The following is a 27,810-nucleotide window of genomic DNA, read 5'->3' on the forward strand; positions in this document are numbered from 1 at the left end:
GCTAAAATGTATTATCACATTATTATTATTTGAGGTAAATTGTGATTAATGATGCATTCCACAACATGGATTAATGTGCTGTTTACAGTACCTGAGGGACCTTGATCGTATAACACCAGTTAAAAGGTAAAAAAACAAAACAAAAAAACAACCTACTATCAGGCTTTATTAAAGTTTACAAACAACTTTTCTGCTTTATGCTTGTTTTGGATTATTTACAGAGACAAAAACAAGAGTTCGCACCTCATACATCATTTTGGAGTCCTGTTAAAAATTTAAGTACACCCTCGGGGGTGTACTTAAACGGGGTAAGGAGCAGCCCGGTGCTGTTAATCAAATGCACTTGATTAAATGATCATCAGCAAGTGTGAGCACCTCTATAAAAGCATAAGTTTTGGCAGTTTATTAGTGTGGAGAATTCAGATGTGCGTTGAAACCATGCAACAATGTTCCCAGCAAATACACCCCAAGGTCAGACTGTGTAATGCTCAGAGAAACTGCAAACAAACACCGAGAGGTAGATCTTAAGACTCTACAGGCCTCAGTTGGCATCTTAAATGTTAAAGTTCAAGGCAGTACAATTAGAAAAAAAGAAAAGAAAAGGATCATGCCAGCACAGCTTAGATTAGACAAGAAAGAACAGCATCCGCTTGACAGAAGAGACCAAATGAAACAGAAAATCAGCACATCAGAGCTAACACCTCATATAAACTGTCAACCACAGTGGTCAAGAGGTGATGTTTTGGGTTTATTTTGCTGCTATATGACCTGGGAACCTAGCAGTCATTGATTTGATTACGATAAGTATTCTAGAGTCAAATGTGAGGTCATCTGATTGCTAAAACTAAAAATTGGCCATAACTAGTTCGTGCAACAGGACAATGATCACAATTGCAGCAGCAAATCTATAACACAATGGCTGAAAAAGAAAAAAAATAAAGGTGTTGCAATGTCCAAAAGTCCAAACCTCAAACTGACTGAAAGGCTGTGGCAGGACCTTAACAAAGCTCTGCATAAATGAACATCCACAAACCTCAATGAACGGAAACAATGTCGTAAAGAAGAGTGGACCAAATTTCCTTCACAAGAATTAAGAGACTGATAAAGTCATACAGAGTCTTAACTTTCCTTTTCACATGACTGTGGAGTGAAATTAAATTTCTGGTTCTGGCAGAGCTGAACACAGCTCAGCTGTGTGTACAGCGTGCACCCAAACAAAGAGCTGGTTGCTGAGGGGCACAGAACAAGATCATCACCCCTTAAAATGTCAGTCCCTTCAGCCTTCCTGCTGCAGCGGCCAATACCTCTTTTCCCGACTGGTTCCTTTTAGAAAGAATGCCACAAGCAGACAGCTGGGACTACAGACTGAAGCACTTCCAAAGCAGGAACTTGACTTTTGTTGATTTGAAGAAAAAAGCCAAACAAAGGCAAACAAAAAACTTGCATATTGTGGATAGAAATAGTACTTAGCAACCTACGTCAGGTATACTAAAGTCTTGCAGAGAGTGTTTCAAGCACGTAGGGTAAGATATGCACAGATTAGATATATAGAAATGTTTGTTGTCTGAATATGATGAATCTTCTGATGCCACGTGAGATAAGTGAAGCCAGCTGGTGTTTCCTGTTTGAGTTTCTGCTGAGGGAGAGTGTCCTCTGTTAGTGCTTGCTTTCACTATTCTCACAAGCTCAAAGGCCTGCAAGTCTTTGAGTAGTCTCAGTTCTTGAGGATCTCTTTTACGATGGGTTTATAAGGTTTTCATCTCCTGCAGATTATCCAACTACACTGTTACTTTACTTGTCTATGACCAAAAAATGTATAAAGAAGGTTCGAATGATGTCCCTTCAATTCACCCTTTGAATTTCAGAACGACCACACAGTTATGGAAAGAGGATATACAGTACTTCAAAATATCTTGCTAGCCTGATTATTTCCATGATTTCATCTTGGTACATGAGAAATCGGGAGAACAATACAGTGTAGGGCGCCCTTGTGCTGCTTTTACCCTTTGATGAATGGACTGAACATGCCCTCTGAAGATGTCCTGTTGTACTGGGCACTGAGACGTTAGAGGCAAATCCATGTTGCAGTCTATGTTAAATTCACAGACCGGATCCAACACATCCCACAGATGATTACACTGAAACCCGCGGAGTCTGGAAACCAAGTCCACAACATAAACTATTTCGGGCCACTGCTATCAGGGAATACTGTTGCCATGAGTGGCTATATGTGACGAATAAAAGGATGAAAGATTTCCCAGGAGAACATTACCTAAAGCTTCATACTGCTTCTCCCAGTTTGCTTTTTTCCCCTAATGTGCATCCTTCTGCCATTTACTCCCAGAGTAAACAGTAACACTGCACCCAGATATCCACATGATATAGTTTGGTCCATAATTCCTTGGACAAAGACAGTTTTTTGCAGTTTTTCGTCTGTACATCACCACAGGAGCAAAGCCAATATGTGATTGAAGCGATGGTACCAATGATGGTATCAATTGAAAAGGTTTTACGAGGATTTTGTTAAATGTTTAGTAATTAGAGTGATTTTTTTATACACAGTCTGCAGCATCATGGCTACATGAAGCCTGTTAACTTCATTCTTGCATGATAAATAAAGGAGATTTAATATCTGAAATTGATTCAAAGTGAGCTTGAATCAGGCTAACTGCGACCTGTCCAGGGTGTACCCTGCCTCTCGCCCCCCCTTAAACGCCTTCATGAATGGAAATACACAGGGTTTAGAAAGAGGTGCAAACCACTGGAACAGGAAGACCAAATTAAATTAAACAGAAACCATCTAAAAGAAACTTCACAGTTCTAAAAAGAAAAATCTTTTGACAGATAAACCCAAGATGAACTTGTACGAGAATGATGTGATGTGAAGAGAAAAATATGGAGCAGAAGAGAAACGGCTCGTGATCTGAAACGCACCACATCATCTGTCAAACATGATGAAGGTAGTGTTATGGCATGGACATGGGCGCCAGTGGAACAAAGCCACTAGTGTTTATTAATGATGTGACTGCTGACGGAAGTAGCAGGATGAATCGGAGGCTGTAATCTTTCATCAGATTCATCCAAATACTGTAAAAGTGAAAAGACAGCGCTTCACAGTGCAAACAGATCATGACCTGAAGCATACTGCAAAAGCAACCCTAGAATTCCTCAAGCCAAAAAAAATCTATTTTTTAATGACCAAGTCAGTCACCTGATCGTAGCCCAATAGAGCACACTATTATATACAAAGCTGAAGGCAGAGATATCGACAAACAAGCAGCAACTGAAGGCTGCATCGAAAGGTCTGGCAGAGCTCATCAAGAGAGGAATGCAATTGTTCTTCATGGGTTCTAAACTTCAGGGAATCATTGACTGCAAAATACTTTCAAGTATTAAAAGCAGTCTTTATGATTAAAATTACATTAAAGTATGTTTTACAATTAATGTTGAATTAATTCCTAATTCCTTTTGAGAAACCACTTGATTACTTGATTTAAAATCCACTGTGGTGGTGTACAGAGGTAAAACTGCAAAAACTGTGTCTCCGTCTGACAATTATGGACGTAACTGTAAAAAACAACACAGAACTCATCAGACTGAGCCACCGTTTGCCATCGCTCAGTGGCCTAGTTTGGATATTCAGGCCCATTGTAGATGATTTTGGCAACAGACAGGTCAAGATGGGCACGTATACCAGCCTGCACTTACAAAGCCCCTTATGAAGTTCTCTGTATATTCTGACAGCTTTCATTAGTATTAAGTCTTCAGCTATTTGTAAGACAGTAACTCTTCTGTGAAATTGGAGCGCAAACCCAGCCCTCTCTCCCCCAAAAGGATCAGTCAGCCTTTAACACCCTTGACACTGTCACCACTGGCTCTCCTTTTTTGTGCACATTTGGATAGGTACTATCAAAGCACTGCGAGAGCTGCTGTTTTGAAGATGCTCCTACCCAATCACCTACAAAAATCCCTGTTTGACAGATGTCTTTGTAACAATATAATCTATTATTAAAACAATACAATACACAGGCAAATAAGAAATTTCATGGTCATTCGAACAAGAAGGGAAACAGATAAAAAGATATTCTGACACCTGTTATATATCAAAATCTACATAACACAATACTAACACTGTACAGTTTCATCACTTTTGGATTGATTGTGTGGGAGGGTGCATGCATGGCTGTGCATGTACACTCAAGTAGGTGGAGAGGGCAGTATCACATAACCTTCTCCTTAATATAGTATTCAAAATAATAAAATGTCAGGTATACAAACCCCTAGGGAGCATTTGTACCTTTATACTCTCCTTTGCTAAGCCCTTCCTAAACAGCCTCTGTCCAATATAAGGAACCCCAAACAGGACAGTTAAGTTTTAATATGCAAAGATGCTGAAAAAGTATTCGAATAACTAATCATAACAGAACATAATCTTGGTATTAAATGAATATATACCACTCAAGTAAACTCGAGTGCAGTTTAAGAGACAATTAGGTTTACTAACCAAACGAGATGAAGAGGGATGCCCAAGGAAACAATTTCAAAATACCTCTTGTTTAATCTGATTCATAACATTTGTGGAAATCTACCGTTCTTCCAAAGATTTGCTTATTATTTGGTGACCATCAGAATTATGATCAGGATAGAAATGTTTTGTCACAGGATGAAAGTGAATAGAAAAAAACTGCAGTGACTCTTCCTTTTAAAGAAAAAGGGGACCCAAATCATGCCAGCAAACATAAGAGAGCTTCACTATTTGGGTTCAAAGGCTCAGATTTTCCCTGTATTTCTCATTAATCTGTACATTATTCACTTCAACACCACATTTTCCTAATGTGTTCCTAACTCTTTGCATGTTATCGAACCCATACCAACCTATTATCACAGAGCGAGCAGGACTTCTGAATGCCCTGTTGTGCCACCAAGGCATAAGCAGAAGATCCTTTAAATTCTGTTTCCAGTTAAAAGTTTGTCTCTTCTCAGAACACAGTTATTAGGGAATCACCAGTGGAGATCATAAGTTCACCTTAAATCTTGCTATTTTGGTTGTTTGGCCTTTTACCAACTCCCTACAGCTAGGCTAGCCACTTCCCCCACATCCAAATGGCTGGTTACAAGAGCCAGCTGTTCAATTTGCCAGGAAACCTTGAGGATTACAATCATAAGACACTAAAATCTTACGGACCACAAGCAGTTAGTGTTGTCAAACTGACTAAAGCGAGCGCGATATTTTCAAAAGCATCATCGAATTCAAATAAACTGCACAAATTGAAGCACTACTCCTTCTTTGTACGAGAAACAATTAAACCATCTTTTAAAAAAAATGCTCCGTGACCCCAGCCTACACGTACTGTGACCTCACATGGAGTCCAGACCACGCAGCTAGAGTATGTAAAAGGATGCACCAAAAGCTGGTGGGAGGAAACCAGCTGCAGGGAAATGATCAAAGCACACCTCCCACCACAGATTCTTGTGAAATTATGAATGTATAGTATCTGCAGCTATGTGACTAAAAATGTAGGGGACATCAACAAGTTCAGCGAAAACGTTCATAAGTAAACAAAAGCTAAAGTTATTCCTGACACAGTCGATTTCTCTCAGACCTTTTTTGAATTGGCTCCTGATTGGTCCGTGAATGGGTTTCATTAAACATTCAATGATATATTCTTTGGCTTAACAAGCAAAGAGGAAAGACAGGGCAGTGACAGTGATAGACAGCGTAGCGTTTTCTCTCTCTACTTAAGAAAATGAATGACGTGAAGACTACAGTCAAATACAGCACGCTGCTACTCTCTACCCGTACCCGTGAGTGCGTTTGCCTTTTAATATGTGACAAAATGGAGAAACACAGAGTTTCTACCAAATACAGCTGGAATTTGCAGGAGAAAAAGAAGCCTGACCTATTTCTCTGAATGAATGGAAATGACCTACGCTGTGGGCCTGCATGAATCTAAATTGAGTCACCAAGGGTATCCTGTGCAACAGTGTTCTGTTTGATTTAGAAACTGCTCCCCTGCTGATTCGAGGCAGGACAGGGGATGGCTGTGCCCACTAGGCCTTGAGGGGGGAATGTTTCAATGGCAGACGTCTCCAGCAGCACCCTGCTCCCAGACTCAGCACCAGACAAGCCGAGCAACACAAATGCAATTAGGTGCAGGAGGAGCAGACACAAACGTGTTCACACGCATACGTCTCCTTGCTACAGCCTAAAATCCAGTTCCTGCTGCCCCCTGTCTCAGCTGAACCCTCTTTCTTACAGGTTGCGTTTGAACAAACATCATATCAAACCATCTGTTGAAACCTGGTAGATTCAAGAAATTGTTTCTTAAGTGGCTAATAAAAGGAAGTAGAGTGAGTTTCAGAGGTTATTTTCTAAATTAAACATCAGATTAAAAAGTGAAGACAATAGGGAAAACACCTTAAGTCACTCACGGAAAGCTGACTGTATTAAACATTATTCGACATTAAAAGGAAAGCTCTGAAATTCTCTGAATTTAAATGCTTTTCATTTAAACTTGGCTTGTGGATGCCATTCCTGTTAATCGACTGACAAATGATTCATTTCGACAACATAAAAGGTGAAAGAGGGCCATCTTTGTGGGAGTGTTTGCTTGATTGGCATGTGTCTCAGCTTATCACTTTAAACAAAAACGACACAAAAATGTCAGCGCTTCGTCACGACATAATTTTTAAAGAACCTTAAGGTTGCGTGGCTCCCCTTTGGATTTTGGTTGCAAGCTTATGTGCAGCTCTGAAGTTATTCAGACATCAAAAACAGGAAACTGTAAAACACAAGCCCTTGCCTTTCTAGTAAACGTGGACAAATATAGAAACTACAATAAAGGCTTTGAACAATAATCTTATTACAACACTTCTGTGAATGAAGCCTTTACCACAGTATGAAAGGAAATACTTGTGTAGGGATTTATTGGAGCTTTCTGAGACAGGTGATCTGTAATTTGGAGGTACACGTCATATTTTCATTCATACGCAAATTCAACAGTGTGCTGAATTAGGGCTTCAAGAAAAAAGGCCTCACACTGGACCAGAGCGCAGTGGCTGGAAAGCTAACCACTACCTGCTATGCTGATGTGTGAAAGAAGCCCCTCTGCCTGCGTCTTTGGCCTCTAGCTGACCTCCCTCTGCCTGCAGACAGACCACTTAACACTGCCTCCCCACCTGTAGAGACGTCTGAAGAACAGGCCCCACTTCAGAGCCACGCAGTCAGTGATTGGGCCATGATTGCCATGGGCACTTGACTCATTTCATCTCCTCTAAAGCACTAAACTTTGGGGAATCAGGCACGGAGATGGGTTCTTCTTCCGGGTCCACAAAATATATATTTTGATTGTGTAGATTAATACCAGTGTAGAAACACTTTAGTTAGAACTTTCTTCTGATGCAAAATATGCATGAATGTAAAATGCTGAATATCTGAAATGTTGCATTTATTATGCATCTAATGTTGTTGTTTTTTTTTCCATAGTGATGCGTTGTGAAGGTAATTTCTCTGCTGAGGTTTTCGAGTAGGTAGTGGAACTGGCACCGATGTTTGCAAGGAGGTGTCATTCTGTATCAACCGAAGAGCAGTTTGATAAAGCGGCACTGCCTCGGTGACATGAAAGCCCAACTGAGTTCAACAACAGCCGTCATCTCTGCTCTGCTTTTCTGTAGATAAATGCCACTGACAGGAACAGAATTCACTGTGGTAACTGATCAGGTGCCAAGTGCCCTCTCCCCAGTGCCCTGCTGCACCGAAGCCCTCCACGGAGCTGGCATTGGCCTGGCCTGGCCTGGTCTTGCAGCCACGGGCCCAAGCTTTGTAGCTCTACCCTGGACTATTCAAGCTATCTCCAAATCACACCCGCCTGCTGTCAGCTGCCCGACTCACAAACCTAAGCAAACAATTTAAAACCCGGCAGTAAAGACCTGACTAGGAGGCAAAGTTAAGACGGCAAAGTTGACTTGATCGGAAATCTAATCTTGCATATTTATGTGGCGTTTATTACACCAGTGTTGCACCTAGCTCAAATATAATTAGTGATAGAAGAGGTGTTATTATGTAGGTCTTTGTCAGAGGACGTGAATGTGTTTTAAAAATACCACAGCAATGAATCAGTGGCCTCACTATCTTTACAGGCAGGCAGAGCTGGTAGGTTTTGTCAACCAGGCCAACAATAAGAGAAGCATACAGGCACCAGAATGAAAGCAGGCAGTGGTGTTTGCACTTATTGTTTGGCTTCAGCTGAAAGTGAGATTGCTGTGATTTAATATAAAACAACCAGCCGTTATGCATTTTACCACCATCTCCATGTAAAGCCACCTGGCCCTCCAAAAAGAAAAAAGAATAAAAAAACACTGGGATGATTAATATCCCATGTCTGGAATACTCAGAAAATATACATATTATAACCTTCACGGTTTCACAGCCTCATAAACCTAATAGGATATTTATTTTATGTTAGTTTAAAAAATGTTTAAGGCTAGGCTGCAAAATATATACCCAGCTGCCTCGGATGAAGCCTATATTATATTGCTACATCACAAAGGTCTGTGACTAAGCATTGAGGTCCATGTTTACAGCATCCCAGACCGTCGAGGAAATCTGTGGCCTCGGTGCGTTTGCCTTCGTCCAAAGAAAATTAAAGGTATTCGCACAGGAGCTGAAGTTGAATGCATCGAGGCACGTACTCCCATAAAGGCAGGTGCACCTGTCTGCAGTGGCAGCCTTTTGTGCTCACTACCAAATGAGCCGCGAATCTACGTGTCGCGCCGTGTGAGCGAAATATAGCATACACGTACATGTAAAAGGAGATGAAATCATCCGTGTCTCTTACCGTTCTGCCTTCAGTCATGGCTCCCCATCATAGCGTTTGGAGTCCAGACCTCTGACGAGCCGTTTATTCCTATCAGGCTGTGTCACTCACTCCCTCTCTCTCGCTCATCCCCATGTCATGTTTCTCTCCGCTGCAGCAGAACCAAGCCACGCCTCCTCCGGTAGCCGCGTGACGTCTGCCTCTGACGAGCCCTTTTCTGCACACGCCCTCGCATGCGCATCCAGCATTTGGCCGCCAGAGGCCGCTGTGCATGAACCAATAAAGAAAAAAAAAAGAGGTAAAAAATGAAAAGCCAGCGTAATCACAGCCTGTACGAAACTCCAGTGACTGCAAAGCTTTTCTCCTGAGATTAAAAACACACTGAAGACTGCTGCACACATTTACCACTTTATTAGGAACACCTGTGGATATTTAAATATGTCATACATTTCACAAGGCTTCTACATTTTATGTTTTAATTACTTTAAAACAAAAAAATAAGATAAAAAAGGGGGATCAGTCTACATAACGTTTATTAATGATGTCAAATTAGATGACGATGTTGGTGGTGAAGTAGACCTCTGGGCTAATGGGGTAGACAATAGGTTAGGAAATCTTTTTCTCTTTTTTTTTTAATCTTTTTCTGTCGTACACAGGCAAAATCTCGTTTCTACAAGAAACAAATTCTCCAACAGTATTTCATGGTGTTATTTTAATAGACGTACCTAACAGGTAGACGTTTGGTTTGGGATCTATATTCCAGTGCTGGGGAAATTATTTATCTATCTATCTATCGTGACTCACAGAGACTGGGTGTTTTCTCATTTTCTTTGGCTCATTGACTAAATGCTCACCGCGGTCCATTCTCATTGTCCAGTGTTTCACTTGAACTGGTCCAGCAAGTTATCTCTGGGCTGGTGCCTCACACCGAGCCCCCATATCGATCCGCCAGCTTTACCTGCCGCACGGACACTGCGTCTTTGGAGACAGTCCTCACTGTTTGCCGTCTTTCTCACTTTCAACCGAAAGTCCTCGGGCACAGCCATGAGGTCCTTCGTCGCGTTTGTCATTCTCCTGGTCTTCTGCGTTGGATTTACTGGATGTAAACCCTCGTCGCCCTGTCCGAGTGGCCAGTTTATGCTGAAGAACCAGTGTGTCCTGTGTCATCCCACCTGCTCCGAGTGCTACGGACACGAGCTGTTTGAATGCACTACCTGTGGAGTTTGTGAGTAGGAATTCCTTAGCACGTATAACGCAGTGAATATAGGGCTGTTGTTGATGGCTTTCTCAAATGAAAAAAGGCGATGTTTATTAAATATCCATTACATTTTCCCCACACATTAGCTTACAGTGCATTTGATATACCCACGGATTTTTTTTTTAAAGTCGTGTATCTTATGTGACAATAACTTAAGTTTTCATCATCATTGGCAAAAAGATCCAACATACCTATGAAATGAAGACATGAGAGCACTAAATTTGCATGCCATTGTTCATATAATAGTTTTTTTAAAGGATTTTATTATAATTTGTTATTATTTTAGCACATCGATACCAGATTATGACAAAGACCTGTTGACGACTCAGTAATTCAGTTTTTTTTTTTTTTTTTTTTTTTTACTAGTCTATTTAATGATTACCGAGCTCTTTAAAAAAGGCTTGTGTTCGATGAGGAGCATTCAGCTCTGGTTTACCATTTACTCTTGTTAAACAATCAGAGAGGCTGGCTGTAGGACGTGCTGGCTACCTTTGAAATAGGGAAGGGCTGAATGTATGATCGTTTTTCACCCGAGTTTTCACGGTGTAATGTGATCATGTCAGAAAGAGGCCTTTGTTAATCAGAACAGGGAAAAATATCTGGAAGAGCTGGAAGTAGTGCTGTTGCAGTTGACTAGGCTCAACCTGCAAAAGCTGCAAGTCTGTCCCTCTTTCCTTCACACTCTCCCTCCCCTGAACACACATTACTGATTCTCTTACTATACATTGTTGCTGGGTGGACCTGTGCTTGGTTGTCATGTGCCATATTTTTCTGATCATGCTGTGATTGAGGGAAGTGGAAGGATAAGAGAGGCAGCAGCTTGCAGCCTCCTCTCCCCCCACATCTTCTGTGTGGCGCTGAGCAGATGAGACAATGCTGTAACTCGGCTGCTCTCAGAGATGCCTCAGGTGCCACAGGTGCCTTGCTAGGCTAGTGGCAGGTGGCAGAGCATTAATCATGAGGGCCAACACAAGGCTGTCTCTGCCTACAGCTCTGATCTCTGGTCTGCCGCTAATTGCCAGTGTTTATATTAGTTGGAGCATCAGTCAAGAAGTGATCTGGCACTGTTGCTGTCTGCAGTCAGTCTGCAGTCAGTTTATAATGATCTTTATGTCTTCCATTCGCCTGCCGCTATTCTCTGTTTTTATTAAATATGCATGTGAAATCTCTGAATCCAGCACCTCCCAGCAGTTGCCACAGATTCCCTCAGCAATCCTCATCTTTCATTAGGCACTTACTTTTACACAGTTGCCGTGTCTTTTTAACTTTCCTTCATCCGACTGGCTGTCGGATGAAGGAAAGATTAAAGCTTACCTCTGTATTTATTACGAGAATCCGAATGTTTTTCACTCTCAGAATAAGGCAAACAGCATTTTTATGATAAGGGAAAATAGTATGCTAACAGCTCCTCCGTGACCTCCTCTTCCTCCTCAGATGAAGACGGACAGGAACGTTTCCTCCACCAAGGTCGCTGTCGGACACACTGCCCACGGGGATTCTATCCTGACAGGGGTCACTATGCCTGCCTGCCCTGCATAGCCAATTGTGAACTGTGCACAGATGGCAACATATGTGCCAAGTGTCGAGGACATTACAAACTTCACAATGGGGTCTGCCAAACAGCACTGTGCGGCATAGGTAAGTGCAAAACAGAGTTTTTGTGGAGGCGATATCTTTGCCTAACAGAGAGGCATTCAGTATTCTGGGCCTCTGTGTTTCAGGGCAGGTGCAAGACCCTGATACAGGAGAGTGCATTGACTGTGAAATTGGCTGCAAAACATGTTACACAGGTAAACATGCTTTCTGTATGAGGCCCACACACCATTACTGTTTAGCAATGTATATTAAAACCCTGATAAAGGAGCACAATACAGTTTGTTTCTCCCTATGAATGCTAATTAATCACCTTTTCTCCTCTGTTCCCAGAAGACCCAGAGATCTGTAGCAGCTGTGTTGAAGGTTACTTTCTGTGAGTGTTTTTTTTCTTACCTTATTATTATATTTTGATAACTGTGTTTTCCTCCTGTTCTGCTCTGAAATCATCCACAGACAACGGCGTCAATTGGGAATTATCTTTTCATTGTTTATGGATTTGACAGGTATTTTCTATTAGTTTGAATATTAGTAATTATTAGTAAAAAACACCCAAAAAATTGAAATCATTATTTGCTGTAATTTCTTTTCTGATTTTTTAACAGTTTTAAAATTAGTTAATCAGTTTACGCTTAGAAATTTGAGTCCAAAAGGACTGAAATGTTGCAAATAGTAAAATGAGAAAACTCGACTTAGTTATTTGTTTATCTGGCATGGAACAGTTATGCTTTTGCATGCTATGCTTTATGATTTTTCAAACAGTTTTTCTTTTTTTTATGGAGATTAAATATGCTGCCAAGAAACAATTAACCTCACAATGACCCTGTAATTGTTTTTATATTAATTGGTATTGCTTTGCCGGGAAAAAAAACAACAACAACAAAAAACGAGTCAGGTAAATCTATATACACTGTGAGGCATTATATGGCCAACCATTTCACAAATTGCTTATCAGAATATGCTTAGCTTTCTTGCCTCTACAGAAAATTGCATTTATATTCCTGTTTACACCAGCTTATCAATTGGACGCAGTGTGTAACACAGGTTATAGAGCCAGAACAGACCCCCAATTGTGCACTCCTCCCTCGAGTTTAGGCCTCCTGGAATCGTGTGAATCAGGTTACCTTCCATTCAGAATCATACGCTGTTACCTGAGCCTTGGTTTTGAGCTCAGAAGAGACTTAACAAAGTGTTCTTATGTGTAAGGAGTAGAGAAAAACAAGTAGAGATGGAAGAGCTGCAAGAAAATCCAGCACCTGCGTTTGTGGATGCTACACAGGTTTATTAGGGTAGTCTATTTTTCTGCATCTGCTTGTGTAGTTTTCTTTAAAAGTATGGTTTTAGAGATTCAATATGACTGTTCATCTTAGCATTTTATGTTGTTATAGCTATTATATATCTACATGTGTAGCAGATAAAAATAAAATAAGTATAATCCAGCAGGGAGCTGTTATAAATTGGAAAAACAGCCACACTGCGACAGATTGTGACAGTTTCGAACACTAAAAGAAATTCCTCCTTTTGAGATTTTGCTGGTAGTAGTAGTGAAAAATGTTAAAGTTCGACAGCTTTGGCATAACCATGAATCAGTGAGGCCAGTGTTACTCTTGCATTAAACGCCGCCTTTTAAAAGAAATCACAGCATGATGGATGTTTGGTATTTATTGGCATTTACTTTCCTCCCCAAGGAACCAAAGAAATGCAGCAAAACCAAAAATTGCTGTGATTCATTCTCACTATAATTTAAATCATTCATTTCCTGGGGCTTTCTCTTTTCTGAGACTACCTGCAGTATATTTTCTTCCTTACTAACAAAGTCCAGGAGTAAAAGACCTAAACAGAAGTTGCGTTGGAAATGCAAATGTGCTCTTCTGGAATGGATAGCCTGGTGTTTGCACAGGGGGATTCTTAAACATCCTGCAGATTTTAAAGCAGAGTAGTTTTTCCTGGCAAGAGATGGGGCCTGGTTTGTACCAGCTGCTATTGTGAACCACTTGATGGATGCATCGTGGCGCCTCCAGCTGTTCCTCCTCAAACAACCCCCACATCTTAGCACCAGATCCACGGCAACGCAGTAGGAAGGGCAGGTTGGACTGTCACTGGTCAGGTTCCCTTATGTAGGAAGGTGGAGGAATAGGCTACACAAGATGCTGCATCACATATGTTAGTGGCTTATTCGCTGCTTGGCTAAGTCCCTCTTTCTTTAATGTTTTAGCGTGGCATCTTTGCAAATCTAATCTTCACTTTTTCTAAAGCTCGTTTCTGGGGCAGCTGTCTCATGTTTAATAAGACAGTTAAGCCCCGAAGGACTGATAGGATAGGTTAATGACAGAAATCACCCCATACCTACGGGCTACAAATACAACACCAATTATCTTTTCGCCTTAAGAAGAAAGTAGAACCACAATATGCTTGAATAAAGCCAGCCTACATTGTGCTTCCTGTCCCTACTGTTGTTCGTCTAAACTGCATGAGTTGGGAGAGGAGTGCTCTGAAGTCAACAATTCATCTACAGGTGTGCGGCTTACTGACACAATGCATTTTGGGATTACCGCTTGTGTGCGGCATACTTTGTGTTTCTGCTGCAATCAGATCATGGTGCTTTTCATTGGCTTTTTTGATATCACAATAGTTCTGTTCAGCATGTTTGCTTTGCAAAACAGAGTCTACTTTCATTTAATAGCTGTGGCAGGGAGTTCAAGCAATGCAGTCACTGACCTATTTAAAGTTCTACTGAGGAAAAATACTTTGCTAATTGCCAGGGATTATTATTTCTCAACACGTGCAAACAAGTTAAAGAAAGCAATGGAAGATTTTCAATGAACCTTTCTCTACAGTTTCAGGCACCAGTGTCGCAGACATTGTCCTCAGAGCACCTATGAGGACAGAAGCAGGCGTGTCTGTCTCTCCTGCCCAGCACCATGTGAAGACTGCAGGAATAACACGCATTGCTTTGCCTGCCAGGCTGGTTACTTCCTCAACGGTAGAAGCAAATAACAATCATATATCTATGCTTTCCTTACTATCAGTATACTAAATGATGCAGATGTTCCATACCATACTAAAAGAGTATATTCAATATATTCTTTAATCACTTTGTTTTTGAGACTAACTAAAGACAAATGAAAGCACTCTGAGTGTTAATTTGGCTTGCAAAACATGTTCATTTAAGCAAATCTGTAACATAAGATATGCAAATGTGTGATTTATGCAAACAAAGAAGAAGGGATTGTGTTTTTGTGTTCGGTAGGCGTGGGAGAAAAAGGTCGGAGACTGTAAATAAAGCCTGGAAACAAAGCTATAGTAAAGAAAGATTGGCGAGCCCACTGCTGCACTAATCGGCCTCCACCTTCTCTAGCTACAAGGTCCAGTTTCAAAAAAAAAAAAAATCTAGGTCATTGTTTTGTGCCTGGGCAGTCAGATGGAATTTGGAGAGAGAGTGATCCTATAAGGGCAGGCAAAGGAGAAGGATTTACACAGCAGTGAACAGCTCACTTATGAGAATAAGTTTATCAACACCATTTAAAGAATAAATAGTGTTTTACAAATCAAAGTAACTTCTTGGGGTTTCTCTTGACTTATTTCTACAGGAAAAAAGTAGAGGAGAACATGTAGAGAAGTGCTTTTGTCTGCTATAGTATCCATGTTTTTAAGATTGTCAGTATAGAAGAAATGCTGTAATGGAATAATGTCATAATAACATCAGTCCCTCTCTGTGCCTCTGTGTCTGTGTCAGAGGGACAATGTATTAAACAGTGTCCTCAGCAAACCTTCAGCGACTCCAGCGGATGGCGCTGTCAGTCTTGCCACAGCTCGTGCCAGACATGCCACGGACCTCGTGCAACAGACTGCGACCTTTGTCCTGGTGGGAATTTTCATGTACATGGACAGTGTCCTCACATTAACTGCCCACTGGGACAGTATTTTGATGGTAAGTAGAAGCAGCACGATGAAAGCTGACTTAGGCTGGTTAAAAAAGAAGTTTTATGTGATCCACTGTAATCCAGGTAAATTACAGATTTACAAATTTACGAACAAAAGGACAGAATGACATATCAGGTCATAGCTGAATCACAGATAACACTTGTAACACGATACTTCTCTGAGTCTCGGGTGGAAATGATTGCTTTTCTCCTTTGGGTGACACTGGAGGTCAGTACACTGTCCCAGAAATGTGGAGGGATTCATCGTCTTGCTCAAGGACACTTTAGGAAGTTGATACTTGCTGCTGAGCCCACAAGCTTGAACCCTGCTGAAGGACCTCTGGGGTCATCTGCCTCAAGCATCTACCTCTCTAGCCCCTTCTCTTTTGTGTCTGTGTCACCAGCACTTAGACACAATACTCCATTGTTCTTGTTATCAGCCGTACACGGTTAATAAGTCGATTGTTTTCATTTCCACATCATTGGTTTTATTATTTGCTTACGTGTGTGGATAAGCCAGTTTCGTCAGGAGCAGTTTGCATTCAGCCGTCAAGTATTTTTCCTTGCTATATATTGCTATTGTAAGGAAACAGCTTCATTTAAAACATTCTACTTCTTGGGTTTCGATTTTAACCCAGGTGTCATCCACATATCTGTAAAACTGACCAGGTGCTGTCACTTTGAAAGAGCCAAGATCTGTTATTAAGATGCACATTTGCAATTTAATGTATTTTTTTTTAAACGCTAGTACCTGTTTTATCCTTAGGCGACACTGAACATGAATGGTTTTAGAGCAATACCTTTTCTAAATGTTTGCTTTTGAATACAGAATGAATAGTCCAAAAGCTCCTGATTATCAATCACTTCTGTTTATTTCTGCCCAGAGCCCTTTCTTATAGAGTCTATTTGAGCCTGAGACACTAAAGTTAAATCTTGTTATGGTTCCCTCTTGTGGTGGGGATGGGTAAAACAAGCTGTGTGCTGTATGTATATTTTTTGCATCCAGGGAAATATGGTGAATGTCACACATGCGATGTTTCCTGTAAGACCTGTTTTGGCCCACAGGCACTGGATTGTTCTTCTTGTTTTAAAGGTAATATTTACTGCTTTTAGCCTTTCAGAGTAAACGATCTTAATCGCGATGTTAATTCTTGATGCCAGTCGTGCGAGTGTAGATGTGTGTGTATTTGTGCTTCACAGGATATTTCCTGGACCAGGACAGTTCCTGTGTAGAGCAGTGTCCACCTGGCTCATATGCGAACTCTGCCACTCAGCTGTGTGAGGACTGCTCTCCCAGCTGTGAGGCCTGTGTGCACACCAGTGATAACTGCATCAGCTGTTCCAAAGGCACCGATAAACTTTTTCTCCACCAAGGCCGGTGCTGGTCTAATTGCCCAGAGTAAGCAGTTTGATAAGCGGTGAAACAAACATGGAGCTTGGCAATGATGACAAGATCTTCTTCATGCTTTGCTTCTCTTTTTTCTCCCAACCGTATTGTTTTTTTGTTGTTGTTGTTGTTTTTCTTTAGAGGTTTCTTTGAGACAGCAGAGGGGTCGTGTGAAGCCTGTGATAGCTCCTGTCTCACATGTGATGAGATCAAATCCCAGTGTCTGTCCTGTGCTGACGGCTACTACCTGGAGAGTGGCATGTGTAGACTCAACTGTTCGCTGGGAATGTATCCTGCAGATGATGGTACCTGCAGACGATGTCCTCCCCACTGTGACGTTTGCTCAGATGATAGGACCTGCTTCCGTGAGTTATTAGCACAGTCAGCAGATTTAAAAGATATAATGTTCGATCCAGGTGAGGGATTTGCGTTACGAATTTTTCACCCCTCCAGGTTGCAGTTTCCTCTACTTGATGCTGAACGGTGAGTGTAAGGCTAGTTGTCCTGTGGGCTATTATGAGGACATGGAGGAGGGCCGCTGCGGTCAGTGCCACCCTACGTGTGGCAGCTGTTCAGGGCCTTCAGCGGATGATTGTGAGACCTGCTCAACCTACAGCCCCAAGCTCTATAAAGGTGTATGCTCAAAGGACTGCCCCGCTGGTACTTACTATGAGACTGCAGCTATGGAGTGTCAAGGTGAGCATCTGGATTCACAGATCTGGTTTGGTTTTAAACACCAAATATGTGGAGTTTTCTTGTTATGGCTTCATCATTCTACAGCGAGAATTCTTACTAGTTTTAATGATCCTACGTCAGTTCAAAGACCATAAATTCTTGATCAAAACAAATGATTAAAATACATTTTGACATCTGAATTTTAGGAAACAAAAGACCAAATCAGGGAGGTAGGTTCTAATTTTCAGATGGCTGCTCTTTCTTAAATATTTATTCAATTTTGATGAAATTGAAATTTTAGAAATTGAAACTATAGCAACTATGAATTGCAACTGTCAAATTTCATGTCATTTAAATCCAATGATATTACCTCTGTTTGAGTTTTGGATTTGACCTTCCTAGTAGCAGGAATTCTGCAATGTTGCAAAGTTATTTGTTTTTAATCCTCAGCCGTAAAAGGCTGATGGGGTGTGGTTGTCACCCTGCCGAGCGGGTGGCTGGCATGAACACCCAAGTTTATGAATGTGATAACTCAAGAAGGAAACCACCTAACACTTTCAAATCGATACCATAGGTGGACCTACTAAAAATTTCAGAAAACTTCAAATCTCGGTGACCTCGACCTCAAGGTCAGAAGTCAAGTTTTCAGAAAATCTTGTGAATGTGATAACTTCAGAACAAAGCAACATAGGATTTTCACATCTATACCATAGGTGCATCTACTAGGAGCCTGAGGGTACTACTGGCACCACCAGAATTTTTAAGATAATGTTAAGATAACCCCACAAGTAATATTCTCTAATGTTCTTTCACAATGTGTTGCTGAAAGTACTTTGACTCACAGGACTTGCACCTGTGTAATATAGAGTTGGGATATCCCTTTGAATAAGTAGTTGGATAAATTAACATGTAGATGTGTTGCAATAATCATATCTGCATGCCATAATACTCTGGGTAATTGATCAAACTGACCCTTTCCATGTCATAGTTTTTAGGGAATTGATGGAAAAGAAGCCCTGAGTTATTATTATTGTATTTTCTGATTTGTTTTTATTTGACTCTTTGATTTCAGAGTTTCATTTAGTTTCCAGAGTGGGTTTGCTCTTTTCAGTTTTGGTTTTACTGTTTGAAAATGTTGCCTTTTAGTTTAGTTTGTATTAGTTTTAGTGTTTATTTCATGTGCTGGAGGCAATGTTTCGGAAAAAATCTGGCACAGAACTTTTTAAAAGCAGTTTACTCCTAGTCCTGCAGTATTATAGTATTTATACTATACTGTAGTGTTTATACAGTCGTACCTATACTACTATATAAATTAGATCAAATGTAAAATAAATCAGCTTGCAGCACCACATTCCTTCCAGCAGAACTGCTGATTTTGTTTCTCTGTACAGGTCCTATTCTCACCACTTGAATTTGTATGTCAGCAATCAGTGCTGGATCTCCTCCGCAACGCTAGAAGTGTGACCCTTCAATTTTGGGGAAGAGGATAAACTCACTAGGAGCCAAATATGCCAGAGTTGGGCCAGTGGTGACAACATCACGTAACACAGTGGAGATTGCTAAAGTTTCTCTCCCTCAGACAGCTCAGCGTAATACAGTAAAGCTCACCACAGGGAATCAGACAAATTTATGGTGCAAGCTCTGTAAAAGTATGATTAAAAAAACCAAAATGCACATGTGCCACCTTGAGGTTTGAACACTGTGGACTCCACACACACTAATGTCCACAGACATAAAAGTTAGGTTAGCTAGACTCAGAAAGTTAAATGTTTGCTCTGTGCTTGAGGTCCATGGAGTGGTTAGAATGAGACTTACACAGAATCGTCTATAAAGCGTGCACTAGAAGTAAATACCAAGGACACATGGAAAAAACCTTGTAAGCGAGATCGTCCAATTTTTTCCTCACACATATTAGACTTTCTTTTCCATACTAATTACCTTGAATAATGTTAAAGCTTGAATAACCGTTAAAAATAAAATAAAACAGAAAATGTGTAATAAAGCGAGGTTAATGCAGTGGCCAAAAGCAATTACTAAACTCACAACTGAGTGATAATGAAATAAGCTATTTGCTTAAAATGAAATTCATTCGCCTCTAAAACATGATTATCGTACCCTCTTGTGTAAATGTGGTAATGTGACATGAAGGTGTTGCAATCTGCTTTGCTTGGTTGTATTTAGAGTGCCACCAGACTTGCCTTAGCTGCACTGGGCCGGATGCCAACGAGTGCACCCAGTGCGAGAGAGGACTCGTGTTGGATCCAAACACGTTACTGTGTGGTGTGACAGGTGATACAGCCTGCCCACCGGGGACCTACCTACACAACGACCAGTTCACCTGCAAGGGTTGCCACCGACACTGTCTTTCGTGTGAGGGGCCAGGCAACGATGAATGCCAGACCTGTGCTGTCCCCAGATACCTTTACAGTGAGCATTTTCCACAGGTTTATGTGCAGACACAGAGGTGATTTGTGGTATAAATGAAAATCGGCACAAAACTGATCGTTTTAAAGTTGATTTATCATGCAAAGACAAACAAATCAGAATCATTTAACTTTAAACTGTTAGCTCTACAGGTGCTTGAAAAAGCCTTTTCTCATTTTAATCACTAATGAAATTTTTGGCCCGAGTTAAAGACTTTGCTTTTGCATTTACTGCTCTCACAGCTGCTTTCATAATAATAGCTTTTGTAAGACTATTTGACGATTTCAAGTTAAACAGATTTATGCAGTTGTACAACTATTGGATAGACTGGTTGCTTCTCTGAAGTGATTGCTTCTCTGTACGCTTTTTTCCAGACAGCACATGTGTTAATACGTGTCCTGATGGCACGTATACCACAAGGCAGGAAGCTGATGGAAAGATGTTGGGACTCTGTTTGCCTTGTGACCACGTGTGTTCCTCTTGCACTAGTGCATCACCAAGAGATTGTCTTACATGTTCTCCAGGATATCTGCGGCTCCTTCAGCTCTGTGTCACCCATTGTCCCACTGGGTAGAAAGCTTAATGCTCTATTACTATTTGTGAAATGTTTACCTTAAGTAGACAAACTATTTCTGCAAACAGACCTTTATGGTTTAGTGATCCAAAACTATAGTTATACAGTATTTGTTTTGGAAGTGAACTAAAGTTTCTTAGGAAGAAAGGGTATAACGTGGTTTCTTCTTCTTCAGCAGTAAAGTAACTTATTCTTAAAACTTTTTTTTTATCAGTTACATATTTGACAAACATGAAGGAAATGTTTTTAACCCATTGTTTTTATCTATTTCTTCAGGTATTACAGGGAGGGCTCCCAGTGTCATAAATGTCACCAGTCCTGTGAGCTGTGTACAGGACCGGGGCCCGAGTCTTGCAGGGCGTGTCCCCCTCCTCTTCTGGAGCTGAAAGGCACCAAGCTGTGTGTCGAGCGCTGCCCACACCGCTTCTATCAGTCTAACGACATCTGCAAACAATGTCATACCAGTTGTCAGACATGCATAGGTAGGTAGAGATGGAATGTCAAACCAGTGACTCAACAGAAACCCATATTTTTAAGTATTCAGACATGTTTTTTACTTTTTATTTATTTTACTGTGTTACAAACATACAGCTTTTTGTTCTAATCATTTAAATTAATTTCAGTTCAGCAGACAGAAATAGAAAATTCCTCCTGAAATGTAACACTGATGTAACTATTCAGACCATTTGCTTTCATTTTAACTCAGGAGTCTCCCGTTTCTCTTGATCATCTTTGAGATGTTTCTGTACCTTGATTGGCACAAGAAAACAAAATCAAAGCAGAAGCAAAATGAACTCAAAAGCCCTCCCTAAAGTGCTCGTAGACACTGTGTGGAGGCACAGATCAATATTCTTACAGGGAGCACATTTGGAGCAACAAGCACTCTTCCTGTAGACAAACGATTCCAAACTGAGGAATCGTGAGAGCAAGATCGTGGTACTAAAGGTGCTTAGGAACCTGGTGACCTCCAGAAAACCTCTGGTGACATGGGACAAATGGAACATGCATTATAGCAGCACTCCAGTGATCTGGGCTTTATGGCAGAGAGGCTAGACGAGGCGTGTCCTTAGTAGAAGACACACTAAAGTCTGCAGCTTGCAGTAGTACAGTATCTAGCAGCACAGTTTTATCCAGTAGTATTAAATGGAAAACAACTCAGTTTTTACTTTATTTTTTATTTTTGTAGACTGACTGTTGATTGATCAAGGATAAAAAAAATTCTTTAAATGGTTTTCGGATACTTAATGGTGATATGCTGGGGAAGGCTGTTGCCTCATAGGGTCCTGGATTTGAATCCAGTCTAGAGTCCTTCTATATGTGGATATCTGCATGGGTCTCTCCAGTTACTCTGGCTTGTTCTCACAGTGTGATGCACTGGATTACAACCACCACCACCTTTGACCCTAAACTGGGGTTTGAATAATTTCTGAATGTACTGTATATTTCCAAACTGTCAGTATTGAGGATTCACTTTGGCATTAGGTATCTGCTCAGTGCCTGTATGTGTGTTTGCAGATGCCTCTCCTCAGGGCTGCTTGACTTGTGACTGGGGCAGCACACTACAGGACAAAGTCTGCTATCCACGCTGTAAGGAGGGACTGTACTTTTCTGAAGAGGTGGGTTATGATTTAATGATCATTTTGCCATTGTACTACTCTATGTATCATAACCATTGTATTTAAAGGCAAATGGCAGGTGTTCTCTGTTAAACTGATAGCATACAATCTGCCTACAGACACTAATTGATCACACCTCAGTAAATGAGTGAAATAATATAAACACTGATCCACTCCAAAGAGTGAGAATAAACGGGGTTCTGTCTGACCCAGTGTTCTCCTCCACAGGTTCTCCTCAAGGGTGCGTATCGCCCTTATTATTCATTCTCTATACAAACATGTGTCAGAGCAGATATGAAAACAGGGCCATCATTAAATATGCAGATGACTCTGTTATTGTCAGCTTACTGAAAGAGGGTGAAACTAACCATGGTCCAGTCATTGATGACTTTGTTCAGTGGTGTGAGGAGTCTTATCTCCAGTTGAACATATCTAAAACAAAAGATATGGTTATTGATTTTAGGAAACAACATTATGGGCATGGAGTCACTTTAATTAAAGGTCAGAAAACAGAGCAAGTACAATCATATAAATATCTTGGGAACATAATCAATGAAAAACTGAACTTTGATCAGAATTGCAAATCAGTTTGTAAAAAGGGTCACCAGCACCTCTATTGCCTTAGGAAACTTGCTCATTTCCACATTGAACGAAAAATTTTAACTTTGTTTTATCGTTCTTTTATTGAGTCTGTTTTATCCTTTTGTTTGGTGGCATGGTTTGGTCAGACCTCTGTCACAGAGAAACACTCACTGAATCAGATAGTGAGATGGTCCAGTCGTCTGATAGGTGAGCCACAGTCTTGTTTAGCCTCCCTGTACTCTAAGCAGGTACAGAGGATGGCTTTATCAATCCTTAGAAATGGTTCCCATCCACTAAGGGGTGAATTTCAGCTTCTTTCCTCAGGACGGAGGTTTCTGTTTCCGAGATGCAGGACAAAGCGTTATAAAAACAGCTTTGTCCCTGTTGCTGTCACTGAATTAAATAAGAACTGTTTGTGAATCAAAACATTAAATTACTATATGCTACGGTGAGGTTTATATTTTTACTAGGTATGTGTGTTTTTGAAGGGATGCCAAATGCTATCATTTTTCTGTAAAGCGAATTTACCTTGCCTATGGGTATAAATAAAGTTACCTTGACCTTGACCTTGAAATTAGTATTTTAGTTTGGCTGTCAAATATATATTCGAGCTACCACGGATGTTCGCTGTATGCCTACTGATCACTAGCTTGTGACAGTACACAAAAGAAAGTACGTAGACATCCTCTCAAAACCAGGATGTAGTAAAACAGGATTAACAGTGAGTAATACTGCGTGTTGTCAGGTTAGAACTGATAGTGGTGAAACAGGCTGGGCTATTTGCCTTCCAGTCTCTTCCAAGCACAACATAACCTCTTTCATAACCTTTTATCTGCCTTATGTCTGTGTGTCTAACTGCTCGATTGTAGGAAACATGTGAGCCTTGCAACAAGTCATGCAGGCATTGCTATGGCCCCGGACCTGACCACTGTCTGACTTGTCACACTGACTCTGCTCTTCATGCTGTGGAGAACCGTTGTGCTCCATGCTGTCAGACTGGAGGCAATTACACCAATTGCTGTGTTTGTGACAGCCGCTCAGGTAGAGCTGCTGTCTTTCATAAGCGAAAGAGAACTGTTTAAATGTGACAGTCTACTAAAGGAATTTTGTGTTTTTCTAGCACTGTGTGTGGAGGCCCCCCAGCCCAAATCAGGAGACATCCAGGAAACCGATATGAGTTTGTCCTCCAGAACTCTGAAGCACACCTCAGCTGTCTTGCCTGTTGCTCTGCTGCTGGCAATTGGTTTGGTTCTGGCTGTATTTATCTTGGTTAAAGCCCATGCTAGGAAGAGGCTTTGTTGGAAACGAAGCTATGAGAGATTGAGTGGTAGTGCAAACATTAACATGCCCCACGGCGTGCCCGAGCCAGATAGCGGAGATGAGGTAGATGTGGTGTACACCAGCAAAGGTGGATCCGTTTATCGGCGTTACAGCTTCATCCACGAGCAGGACACAGATGCAGACCAGGATGTGGATGAGAACACCCGTTTTAGTCATTCTTAGATGAATCTAGAGCTCAGAGTAACTGAGGAATGTTTCGGGATGCTCAGTATCAAGACGGACATGTAGTCAAAGTTAAAATAGTTAATGTGTAAAAGAGAATGCAGCAGTAATTTGCTTTGGTATGTTTCTTTCGACTTCAGGTGAATATTTATTCTATGAAGTGCCTGTATCTGTATAATGCAAATTCTTAGACACGTGAAACAGTAAAGACCGTACACGTTTGTGTAAATGTATATGTTTTGGGGTTTTTTTCAACTTGATATTAAAGTCGTGCTTGTGAAACAGTGAATTGGTCATATACTGTAAGTTAAACTTGTTTGTTGGAAAGAGAAAATCTTTTCTAATTTACACTGTTTGAATGCCTTGAAACAAACTGCCTTAAACTCTATCATTCTGATAATGTTATCAGTGTCATCTAGTCTATCAGTGGCATCAGTAGAGTTGAATACAATTCTGCAAAAGGTAAAATACTCCAGGAATGTTTTTCAGGTTTTCCACACCTTAGTTTTACATATTTCCTAATGTATTTAAACAGTGCAGCCTCTCACCATTTAGTTGAACTGTAACCTGCACTGAAGACAAAGTCACCTGTGTGGCAGTCCCCTTCAAACAAGGATATGTATTTTACGAAGCGCTGTATGTTGAGAAATCTTTTGCTTACCTTGATGGTTTTATTCCTTTCTTTTGCTCTTTGGAGATTTGGCTCTGAACAGTCATCGTCTGATCTACAAATACCTCCTCAGTTCTCAGCTGATCTGCCTGGTAATTTGGCTCTTATGACTGGAGGCAAGGAATGTGAAATAGAAGGGCTTCTGTCATCCAGGAAAAAGAAGAATATTTTTTCTGAGGACTTCTACATTAATGCAACAGTGAACTGTCAAGCTTACATTGAAAAAAGAGGTTTCATCACAGTTCCTCTCAGTGAGGAAGAGAAAGATTTCCCCATTGCATACTCCATGGTGATCCATGACAAGATTGAGATGTTTGAGCGGCTTCTACGAGCTGTTTATGCTCCTCAGAACATCTACTGTGTACACGTGGACCAGAAATCCTCTGCAACATTCAAGAAGGCTGTGGCTGCGATTGTTTCATGCTTTCCCAATGTGTTTGTAGCCAGTAAATTAGAAAGAGTGGTATATGCCTCGTGGTTCAGAGTACAGGCAGATCTGAATTGCATGAAAGATCTGCTAAATACTCACATCAACTGGGGGTACCTGCTTAACACCTGTGGGACAGACTTCCCCATCAAAACAAACAGAGAGATGGTGACGGCACTGAAGTTTCTCAATGGGAGGAACAGTATGGAGTCTGAGGCCACTCCTAGACGCAAGAAAGGTCGTTGGCAGTATCACCACAAAGTCACCAACAAAGTTATCGGCACATATGTCTGGAAAAGTGACCCACCAATCAGCATCCCCATGTTCTCAGGAAATGCCTACTTTGTGGTCACAAGAGCGTTTGTGGAACATGTGATGGAGGACAGAGAGGTTCAGAAGTTTCTGGAGTGGGAGAAGGACACATACAGCCCTGATGAGCACTTCTGGGCCACCCTGCAGAGGATGCCCTCTGTTCCTGGGTCAATGCCCCAAAATGGGAAGTATGACATGTCAGACATGCTATCTTTGGCTCGGGCAGTGAAGTGGTCGTATTCAGCAGGAGATATGAATAAGGGAGCCCCATATTACCCATGCACTGGTGTTTACAGAAGATCTGTTTGTGTGTATGGAGTTGGTGACCTCCCATGGCTCCTGAAACAACACCACCTGTTTGCAAATAAGTTTGATCCAGAGGTTGATGATGTTGCCATAAGGTGTCTGGAATCAATCTTGCGTTTCAAAGCTTTAGGCCAGCGGTCCCCAACCCCCGGGCCTCGGACCGGTACCGATCCGTGAGTCGTTTGGTACCGGACCGCGAGAGTTGAGGCTCGGGTGTGAAATGTATGGTTTTCAGGGTTTTTATCGGTTTTCAGCGTTATTTTGTTATCGTTTTTATCGTTAACTCGGTTTTCCTGGGTCTTTTCACGTGTGTTATGAATAAATCTTCTTTTTTTCGGTACCGGTACTAGTTTTATTTTGTTGTATTTATCCGCGACACCTTAAAGGCCGGTCCGTGAAAATATTGTCGGGCATAAACCGGTCCGTGGCGCAAAAAAGGTTGGGGACCGCTGCTTTAGGCCATGACCCACTGTTCACTCAGGAAAATGTGACCATTGTGTAATACTTACAATGATTTAAAAGTGTAATTCATTATAAGTGAAGTTTGCGTTGTTTGTTGTAAGTAGAAAGTCCTTTCTAATTTACACCCGTAGAAGACCCTGAAACAAACAACTGCATTGTACTCTCTCTTCTTGGTAATGTTATCTGATTGCATTCAACACTAGTCAATCAGTGGCATCAGTAGTGTTGATGCTAAATTATGCAACAGACAAAACAGTCTAGGATTTTTTTTAGGTTTTCCACACCTTAGTTTTACATACTTCCTCATGTAATGAAACAGTGCAGCCTCTCACCATTTAGTCAAACTGTAACCTTCACTGAAGACAAAGTCACCTGTGTGGCAGTCCCCTTCAAACAAGGATATGTATTTTACAGTGACAGAGACAGTGTGAAAGGGCTCTTACAAAAATCACCTGGATCACCTGTTGAGAGAAGAAAAAAGAAAAAAAAGAGATCAACATAATAAACACAACACCCTCGCAATAATCTAGCTAAGTGTAAATAACAGTAAATACTAAATATTGAATGTCATTGTGCAGCATGCAAGACTGACAGCGCACACTGTGCTTTGACGTAGCAGCCAAGAAAGGTGTAGTTTATGTCTGTGCACACCTGTATGTATTCAAAAGCCCCAAAGTTTTATTCTGTTCATCTGGATGTAGCGTTTTCAGTAGGAGAAATGTTTCGTCACTCATCCAAGTGACTTCTTCAGTCTCAGATGACTGCACGTTTTCCCGAATTTTATAAACTCATTGCATATTAATGATCAAGGAACTGACCTCCCAGCCCATTGTTCCTTCAGTGGTGCTGATTTCAGTCATTATGCAATGTACTGTTTATAACATTGGGGAAACCTGCAGTCAGCTGAGACTGAAGAAGTCACTTGGATGAGTGATGAAACGTTCCTCCTACTGAAAATGCTACGTCCACATGAACAGAATCAAACATTGGGGATTTATTTACCTGGATGATTGAGCATGCATCAAGATGTTGTATTGAAAAGGTTTCTCCATGTGGCAATCTGCTAGAGGGTATGGGGAGCCATAGCCCCGTCCCACAGTTCATGAAGCAGGCATGGAGAAGATCCAAGCCCTAGACATCCAGAGGCCCCAGAGTGTGAGAGCCCAAGGAGGACCATCAGAGGGGCAACCATGCCACCCTCCTGGGAAGAGCTGAGGAGAGCCCCAGATGAGGGGTCACCTAGCAGCCACGGAGCAGAAGCCAGAGGGGGCTGCCGGCAGTC

The 27,810-nt window shown here is 41.2% G+C and overlaps 3 protein-coding genes across 4 annotated transcripts in view; 2 read left to right on the forward strand and 1 right to left on the reverse strand.

Moving 5' to 3' along the window:
- Positions 1-8,967, reverse strand: part of otud7a (OTU deubiquitinase 7A) — a 43,309-nt gene extending 34,342 nt beyond the window's left edge. Inside the window, exon 1 of the mRNA XM_063479636.1 lies at positions 8,838-8,967. The gene's annotated coding sequence lies outside the window, so the exon portion shown is untranslated. The remainder of the gene's footprint in view (positions 1-8,837) is intronic.
- Positions 8,968-9,671: 704 nt separating this feature from the next.
- Positions 9,672-24,631, forward strand: LOC134632408 (proprotein convertase subtilisin/kexin type 5). 2 transcript variants are annotated; one of them, XM_063481110.1, is made up of 16 exons: positions 9,672-10,041; positions 11,509-11,712; positions 11,796-11,864; positions 12,001-12,043; positions 14,505-14,650; positions 15,404-15,598; positions 16,597-16,683; positions 16,791-16,989; positions 17,119-17,342; positions 17,431-17,673; positions 19,834-20,079; positions 20,451-20,646; positions 20,927-21,132; positions 22,166-22,266; positions 23,718-23,889; positions 23,969-24,631. In XM_063481110.1, exons 1-16 carry the CDS (start codon positions 9,861-9,863, stop codon positions 24,349-24,351), a joined length of 2,895 nt encoding a protein of 964 aa, XP_063337180.1. In that variant the 5' UTR covers positions 9,672-9,860; the 3' UTR covers positions 24,352-24,631. The 2 variants fall into 2 exon arrangements, with proteins under 2 accessions (XP_063337180.1, XP_063337181.1); XM_063481111.1 differs by having other exon boundaries at positions 12,004-12,043.
- A 466-nt stretch (positions 24,632-25,097) lies between these two features.
- On the forward strand, positions 25,098-26,243 carry LOC134631831 (beta-1,3-galactosyl-O-glycosyl-glycoprotein beta-1,6-N-acetylglucosaminyltransferase 3-like). The gene has a single exon (XM_063480387.2). It carries the CDS (start codon positions 25,128-25,130, stop codon positions 26,241-26,243), a length of 1,116 nt encoding a protein of 371 aa, XP_063336457.2. The 5' UTR covers positions 25,098-25,127.
- The last annotated feature ends 1,567 nt before the right edge of the window (positions 26,244-27,810 follow it).

This window comes from Pelmatolapia mariae, linkage group LG7 (assembly GCF_036321145.2).
Source record: "Pelmatolapia mariae isolate MD_Pm_ZW linkage group LG7, Pm_UMD_F_2, whole genome shotgun sequence".
NCBI classification, from domain to species: Eukaryota; Metazoa; Chordata; class Actinopteri; order Cichliformes; family Cichlidae; genus Pelmatolapia; species Pelmatolapia mariae.